This window comes from Staurois parvus, unplaced genomic scaffold (genome assembly GCF_062004578.1).
Source record: "Staurois parvus isolate SC_StPar_1 unplaced genomic scaffold, SC_StPar_1.0 ptg000538l, whole genome shotgun sequence".
NCBI classification, from domain to species: Eukaryota; Metazoa; Chordata; class Amphibia; order Anura; family Ranidae; genus Staurois; species Staurois parvus.
The window spans coordinates 6,408,056-6,416,888 of NW_028318334.1; the positions used below are offsets into that span (position 1 = coordinate 6,408,056).

General features: G+C 40.0%; 1 protein-coding gene across 3 annotated transcripts in view; it reads left to right on the forward strand.

Annotated features, from left to right (window-relative positions):
* The window catches only part of MATN4 (matrilin 4), a 135,515-nt gene extending 127,720 nt beyond the window's left edge, over window positions 1–7,795 (forward strand). For all 3 annotated transcript variants that reach the window (XM_089690644.1, XM_089690645.1, XM_089690646.1), the window contains 2 exons: window positions 693–795; window positions 7,225–7,795. In XM_089690644.1, coding sequence (XP_089546770.1) covers window positions 693–795; window positions 7,225–7,285 — 164 coding nt within the window. In that variant the 3' untranslated portion in view covers window positions 7,286–7,795. The remainder of the gene's footprint in view (window positions 1–692; window positions 796–7,224) is intronic.
* Window positions 7,796–8,833: the final 1,038 nt, after the last annotated feature.

The window sequence follows — 8,833 nt, forward strand, 5'->3', positions numbered from 1 at the left end:
AGGAAGGACTTAGACCAGCTGAAGCCTATACTGTGTAATGACTCATTAATAAGCTTCCCAAAACCTATACTGAGGTTTTAAAACATACACATTAAAGCAGCCCATAGATTATACATTTTTTTTCCTTCCACTACAGATGGAAGGAAAGAAAATTGCTCAATTTCCCCATCCACACAGTTAGTGTAGATGGGGAAATCTCTCCTGCAGTGCTATTGTGTTCTGCTGGTGAAGAGCCTTCCATGCTGGCAGAACACAATCACTGCCAGCGGCTGTAGCCACCAGCAGTGATTTCATGCAAAACATTTGACAGGCTGATTGTACTGGAGTCGATTGATGGATCAACTACAGTACAACTATCCTGCCCATAAATGGATTCAATCTTGGCCGGTCCTTGCTGAACTGGCTGAGATTCGATCCATCTATGGCTGGCCTTAGGAACTTGCAATTTAACTAAATTGTTGGCTTGCAGTGGAGGGTTTATGCGGATTATACAATTAAGCGTATGTGTAGTAATCCATAACAACCAATCAGAATCCAGCAGAGTGACTTCTGTTTTGTTTTGCTTAGAAATTTTCACAATTTTTATTAAATAATCATATGTAGTATTTGTACATTTTATTTTTTATATATGCATTGCATGCTTGTATAATTTGTTACATATCTTACTTGTAGTTTTAACATATATTTTGCAGAAGAGATAAAAGGAGAGACAGAGATAAAGAACCCATGTGAATGTGAGCACCTTGTCGCTTTCCAGACAAACACTTTAACAACGCTCGGAAATCTGGCAGAGAAACATATCCTTTTAGGATGCTAGTATGTTAATTCTCAGACAAGGAGCAAATTGTTCTTTGGTTCCAGTTCTGGGGGTAGGTGATTGCAAAAAGACAATTTTCTAAAATTCTGAGTATGATGAAAGAAAAAAAAAAAAAAACACAATAACTACTTTTGATTCTTCCATTAATTTGATAGCCAAATGTTTTACTTATTAGTAGATATTGTGAGGGATTAGCTCAGTAGTGGGTTGCACATGACTCCCTGGATGAGGCACAGCACAGTGAAAAAGGTACAGCAAGACAGAGAAACACAAGTGTGGTTATTTAAAAAAGCCGGTGTTCACAAATTGCAGGTATCAAACAGCAAAATAAAACAAAAACAGAGAATAAATCTTTACCACGTTGGGCATCTAACTACAAACACAGGAACCTGACTACTTGTCCTGAAACAGCCCGCTGTTGCCCAGACACTTGGCTTTCAAACAGAATATGTCAGATTCCAAAGCAGGGGCGGACTGACAACTCATGGGGCCCCTGAGCAATAGGGGATCATGGGGCCCCTGTGTCCTTGCCCAAACTCAAAAAAGCCTATGAAAAAGGTACCAGGGGCATCTCATGGTGCCCCCTACTGACCTCGGGCCCTCGGGCAGTGCCCGAGTTTCCAAATGGTCAGTCTGCCCCTGGTCCAAAGTCACACAGACAATCTCACCATACAAGTAAATAGCTTCTCCCCAGCCTTTCCTGCACAGAGATCTGGTTCCAGCATGGAGCATCCTACCCAAGCAGCCTGGGAGGGGACAGACTAAAACATTTAATGTGAAAATGGCTTAATGTAGCTTAACGTCTAATAACGGCCTAAATCTCAATCAACTGACTTAAAACGCTGCACAGCCCAACATCCCAAACATGTCCTAGAAGTTTCATAGATTTTGGTATGCCACAAAGAAAATGGGGGACATTAAGCTTGTTTTTTGGGGAGCTTAATATGGCTTAATGTACAAAAAAGAGCTTAGATGTTTACCAACTTCCCCCAAACTTCACACAATAGAAGACCCTATCTATGGTAACATATTCCGAAAATTTCAGATCATTTGGTAAAAATTGTATTTTATAATAAAATAAAGTTATTTACATTAAGCTTAATGTAGAAAGAGCTTAACGTACCATAATGTGCCTAAATCTCAATCAATTGACTTGAAACTTTACATAGCCCAAATTCTCAACTTCCCAAACATGTCCTAGAAGTTTCATGGGTTTTGATCTCCCACAAAGCTTGAATTCACTGAGCTCCTGAGAGCGACCCATTCTTTCACAAATGTTTGTAGAAGCAGTCTGCATGCCTAGGTGTTTGATTTTATACACCTGTGGCCATGGAGGTGATTGGAACACCTGAATCCAATGATTTGGAGGGCTGGCCCAATACTTTTGGCAATATAGTGTATCTTCCCTCCTGGATACAACCCCTAGTTTTTCCTGGCTTCTTATCAAAATATATAGCAGACAGCACCAACAGAACACGACAAAAGCTATCTTGGACCACTCCAAAGTATAATGGAAGGAAGGAGAACATCACCCCCTCCTTCCTTTAGATCTTAAGTATGTTAAAGCAGAGTTCCAGACGTTTTGTGTTTATTGAAAGTCAGCAGCTACAAAAACTGCAGCTACTGACTTTTAATAAACACACACTTACCTGTCCCAGAGTCCAGCGATGTGCTCACCCGCACCATCTCCTCTTCCTCTTCTCCGCCTGGTGCCGGGATCTCAACTGTGGGCAGCCAGGCGCCCACTGCGCATGTGCGAGCAACTCTGTGCATTCTGATTGATCTAGCAGTCTTCTGGGACCCGTGAAAGTTCAAGGAGGAAAGAGGGGGCCAAGCTTCTAACTCGCCCCGGTGAACTGAGCTGGAAGTGGGAGCGGGTACCTATCAAAACCAGGTATCTGCTCCCCCCTCCCCCCCAAAAGTGCCAAATATGGCAGTGGAGGGGGGAGGAACTTTGCTTTAATGATGGCTGCAGTTAAGGGTGGACTGGGATGCTGTAAGAAAGATAGGAGGGCCCACTGTGCGGTGCAGCATGGTGAATATTGGGTGTGACTACAAAACACTGCATACTGGGCATGGTTTAGAGGGCATGGTTAACCAATACACGCCAATAGCCATAAGGCGGTCGGCAAAATGTACTGCATTTCCCTGTTGGACGCCAAATGGCATCCTCCCGCACATGCGCACTTTTCGCGCTTGCAGAGCTGCGCAGCGGAGCGACCTGTCACCGGCCATGTACCTCGGACACGGCCGATGACAGATCTGAGTATCAGCCCTGTTGCGGGTACCATGTGACCTGCTGTGACTAATCACAGCAGGTCACATGACAGTTGTATAAAATGGATGGCTTCATTCATGCCATCCATTGTATACTACTGTCTAGCTGCGAATGGTCACAGCTAATCACATGCACATGTCATGTGATTAGCTGTGGCCAAATCACAGCTAAGCACAAAAAAAAAAAAAAACACCTGAATGAATCGATGGCATTCAGGTAAATGCTTGCTTATAGCAAAGTAATTCTTTGCTATAAGCAAATTGTGTAAAAAAAAAAATAAAAATACTGATCACTTCCCCAAAGTAGGTGAATGTTACTATGGTAACATTGTACTACTTTGGACATAGTGAAATACGAAAAAAAAAATCTTCAATAAAAGAAAAAAATGTAATAAACAAATTAAAAATAATAAAAAAAATTAAAAAAAAAATTTTTTTTTCATACTGTCACCAGTCAGTGTCCCTGTTCACCGCCATGCCAGTTATATGAAGACGCTGTACTGCACTGGTGACAGTATGTAAAAAAAAAAATAGTGAAAATCATTTTTTGCATTTTTTCATTTTCCAAAAAATTATGACAAAAAATACAACTTCAAAAAACTTGCCATGCCTCTTATGAAGTACGTCAGACTGTCTACTCTGCAAAAAGGGGTCATTTGGGGATATCTGTACTATTCTGACATTCTTGGACCTCAAGAAATTAGATTGGCTGTCAGTACTTCAGGATTGATCAATATTCAGATCTATACCATAGTTTGTGAACTCTATAACTTTCCTACAAACTAAAAAATACATCCTAATTTGGGTTATTTTCACCAAAGACATGTAGCAGAATACATCTTGGCCTAAATTTATGAAGAACAATTATTTATTTGCAAACTTTTATAACAGAAACAAAGAAAAACGTGTTTGTTTTCAAAATTTTCAGCCTTTTTTTGTTAATTTAGCAAAAAATAAAAGCCCCAGCGGTGATTAAATACCACCAAAAGAAAGCTCTAGTTGTGTAAAGAAAATGATAACATTTTAGTTTGGGTACAATGTTGTATGACCGCGCAATTGTCATTCAAAGTGTGAGAGCTCTGAAACCTGAAAACTGGCCTGGGCAGGAAGGTGTAAAATTGCCCGGTATTGAAATGGTTAAAAAGATTCTGGTGCTACTTACAGTACACACAACAAAGGGTATGGTGGTTACTATGCAGCATGGCTGAGACCATGAGTGAGACTTGGAAGGCAGAGCAGCTGCAGCATAGTTCCCCTTTATGCTGGGGCTTCTGACTACTAGGGCAGATTTATAATTGTTTCTCTCCCCATGCCCCTTTATCAACACTCACACAGCATAAACAACAAAATATAATTTACCAGCACTTGCATTATTAGAGAGAAATGAACACAATCACAAGTAGAACCATTTCCGCAGGAACAATTTAATGAATGTACTGACACAACCACAAAGTTTTCCACAAAGTACTAATCAGTACTGTACTGACACAAATAGAAGAGATAATCAGTATTGTACAGACACAACCAGCAACATATCTGCAGAGACACCATTAGTTCCATACTGACAAAATTACAAATATGTCCAAGGACAAAATCAATACCATACTGACACAACTGGAAACTCGTAGGTGTCCACAGGGTCACTTCTAAAGGAAGGCTGAACTGTAAAAGATCATCGTGTATATTAAAAACATTTCTGGTGGTCTCTTCAAAACTCACTCATTAGCGTATCTGCAGTCACTGCAGGTATTTCCCCACTACCAGGTATGTCAAAACACCCACTGCTCCTATCACATCTTGTGGTACCTACCACTGGCTCATATATTGTGGGCACTCAAGGACGAACCTCCAACACTGAAGTCCCATAGAAAGGCGCAGACCCAGATTGTCATGTGACAGTAATTTCACGTCTGAAATTGGGTCATTTGGTTTTGGTTTTTAAAAATCTACTTGGGTGGCAGTAACCTGTCCCTGTATTACAGCTGTGCTCCTATATAGTCACCCTATCACAAGTTCCCTTGGAGGAAACAGTTAGGGTATGTGCCAACACATAGTGAGCAGGTATTTTCAGCTGTTTCCACCAACTCTGAAAACATCCACGTTAAGAACAAATGATATGTCATATCCTATAGCAGAGGTCTCCAAACTTTCTAAACAAAGGGTCTGTTTACTGTCCTATAGCCTTTAGGGGGGCTGGACTGTGGCCAGTGGGAGCAGAAAATGGTATCAGTGGAAAGAATAGTGCCCCATCGATGGTGTCAGAAGAATAGTGATCCAAGTTTGATGTCAGTGGAAGACAGGTGCATCATTGTTGGTGTCAGTCAGAGGAATAGTGCCCCATTACTTGTGCCAGTGTGAGAAATAGTTCCTCATTTTTGGTGTCTTAGGAGGATATAGTGCCTCATCAGTGGAAAAAATAGTGTCCCGTGGGCTGGATACAGGCAAGCAAAGGGCTGCATCAGTTTGCAGACCACTGTCCAATAGTAACCATAAGGGTATCTAGAACACAAGTTAATAGAATGATGACATTATACAAAAGCTTTTCATAACCCAAATTGTGATACATTAAAAATGCTGTCACTTGATAAGGAGATTATTTCAGACCTGATTGTTGTAGGAATCTGGTGATACCACCATCCTTAGTACTAAATATCCTGGTGGAGCTGGGGCCACCAAAAGACTTTGCATATACAGCGGAGATTTGCAATAGCCTTCAAGCTTCCCACTTGAAAAAAAAAACTTTAAGTGGAACTTTACTCTCTCAATGAACATATTTGTTATTTGACTGCTTTTAATCCTTGTTTTGCTTGCATTAGTAAATAGATACAAAAATATATTACATATTTGCATTTTAAACTTTTTTTTATACATTTCTTCAGTTACTTCCTGATTTCCATGCCTAGGCAAATGATGCCATACATCCCAGTAGTCTTCAAGAGGGTTGGGAGGGTTCTCAGCTCAGCCAATGCCTGAGCTAAGACTAGGTGGATTCCAGGAAGTAAATGCTACATGAATCATCTGCCCTTATTCAAGTTGGCCACCGCCAGAAATGCCAGGGGGTGTTTTTCAAAATGATTTCTCAGCAAAATAAAGCATGTAGACATGAACGGATGGGTGAGCTTGCGTTGAATATTAACAATGAATTAGCATTTTTGGTTTGTGGTGCTCAGATACAGTGCAGTTCCACTTTAGGTGTTTTTTTAGACTATTTTCAGGGAGGTCTGAATGGTTGAAAAAGTTGTATATATAATGAGAGAGGGCTTTGTAGCAATGTAGTTCTTTGTTTTTATCAACAGTTTAGACTGCATTTAAATATCAAATGCAAGAGTAGAAGACAGTAAGAACCATAAGTGATTATTTACATACCACACAGAGCTTAAGCCTTAAGAGCCTTTGCCTTCTGCTTAGACTTCACAGGTACCCTTTTTTGGGTTTGGGTCATTGTTGGAAAACTTCTGGACATGGCTGGCTATACTGCTAGCTGTGTTACGTCCAAAAAGTCCCACCACCACTATGTGAGGAGACATACAGGGGGTTTATAATGAGTCACAGCACATTTAATGCTTACATCAGAGTATCATCGGCTCCTACCTATTCATAATTGAAAGACTCATGAATGTCAGTCATGAAACCTCACTCATGAAACATCACTCATGAACGTCACTCATGAATGTCACTCATGAAAAGACCTGAACCTCACATGAACCCTCTGCTTCACCTCCTTCGATAGTGAAGTCCAGTGATCCACCACCACAGTCCAGGCCCATCAGCTGCTTTTTTTGCCTCCACTTGCATCATGACTGTATGAAGCCACTGCTTACAACCAATGACAATTGACCACTTTACCAGGTAGTGATGTGGACACTGAAAGAAGGACCTTCTAATGCTCTAGTTCTTCAGAAAGTAAGCTCGGGACCCAGCTTGTCACTTGACAGCAAATTTTGGTAAGTAATTGGATCAGTTTGTTTTGTTTTTTGAAAAGCTAGTCAAGTGAGTAGCTAGAGGAGGTTGACTGGTCAAAATGTAGTGGGGGTTCATCGGGGAGGTCAGCATAAATGACACAAGTACATCTTGTCACACTGCATTACATGTCTGTATTTATTTCCAATATGTATTCCTTAACATTTCTTACTAGCCCAGCTCACTGCAAGACTGGACATTTTGGAACACGAGCTGAAAGATAGAAAATGAAGCACTCCAACTAAAAATATAAAAATCTAAAAAAAAGGTTTATGTGGCTTTTTTATGTCACGTGGTACTATTTTGTTTTCCTTTTCAGGAGGCATCCAACTACAAGCCGTGCAGAGCTGTAAAACTATTATATAAATAAATGTGAATAGATTGTTATTATTATTAAAATTATTTTACTGTTTCTTACTAAGAATTCAGAAATATGTTAATGGACTAGACTTTAGTAGATTAAACCATACTTTGTATTTAATGTTTTTTTTTTTCTTTTTAAAAAAAATGAAACAAAAAAGACACAATGATATTATTATGACAGCTCATTTTAAAAAGAGGGTCGGGATTTAAATACATTTATGCCAATAAGATGTTATAAATTTTGGCTTGGCAGCCTCTCTAAGGGCTCAAAATACATTTCTTGTGCCATGGTTTTGTAAAGAATTTACAGGGCTTCTTAGATTATTTTAAACCCAGTCAAAACACAAAACTGTAATAAATACATTGTGTGAATACCAACACATCTTGGTCTGCTTTTTGGTTCTGGTTGCACTGTTTTTCTGGGAAAATAAGTCGATCTGCACGTTCCAGCCTGTAAGGCTCTAAACTGCTTGCTGTAGAAATAGTTTGGGTTGGTGAACTGTGGGAAGAGCTATGTCCTTTGTGAATACAGCTTCACTAGGGTAAGTGAATTGTCTATTCCCAATTAACCTGAATGTGTTCAGTCCAAATGCATTGTGTGTGTTAAGCACCGTCAGCTTGGGTCCGAGTCTTATCGACTTAACCACTTGAAGGCCAGGCCTTTTCTGACACTTTCTGTTTACATGCAAAAATCAGTATTTTTTGCTAGATAATTACAACCTCCAAATGTATTTTTTAAGGTCCTATAGAACAAAATGGTGGGTTTTGCAATTTTTTATGCCACACAGTACTTGTGTAGCGGTTTTTCAACCACAATTTTTTGGGAAAAGATACAGCTTAATGCATTTTAATGCACACAAACACAATATAATACCCTTTTTGGCAAAATATAATAGTTGCTGTTACACCAAGTAAATAGATACCTTAACATGTCACACTCTAAAATTGCGCACACTCATGGCATGGCGCCAAACTACGGCATTTAAGAATCTCCATAGGCAACACTTTAAAAGCCTTTACAGGTTATCAGTTTAGAATTACAGAGGAGGATTGTTGCTAGAATTATTGCACTTATTTATTTCAGGTACTTATATAGCGCCATCAATTTATGCAGTGCTTTACACATATATATTGTACATTCACATCAGTCCCTAACCCTCAAGGGGTGTACAATCTAAGGTCCCTAACTTACATTCATACACATATTAGGGCCAATTTAGACAGGGTCCAATTAACCTACCAGCATGTCTTTGGAGTGTCGGAGGAAACCAGAGTACCCGGAGAAAACCCACGCAGGCACAAGGAGAACATGCAAACTCCAGGCAGGTGGCACTGTGGTTGGGATTTGAACCAACGACCCTAGTACTGCCAGCTGGAAGTGCTAACCATTTAGCCACTGTGCTACCATTTAGCCAC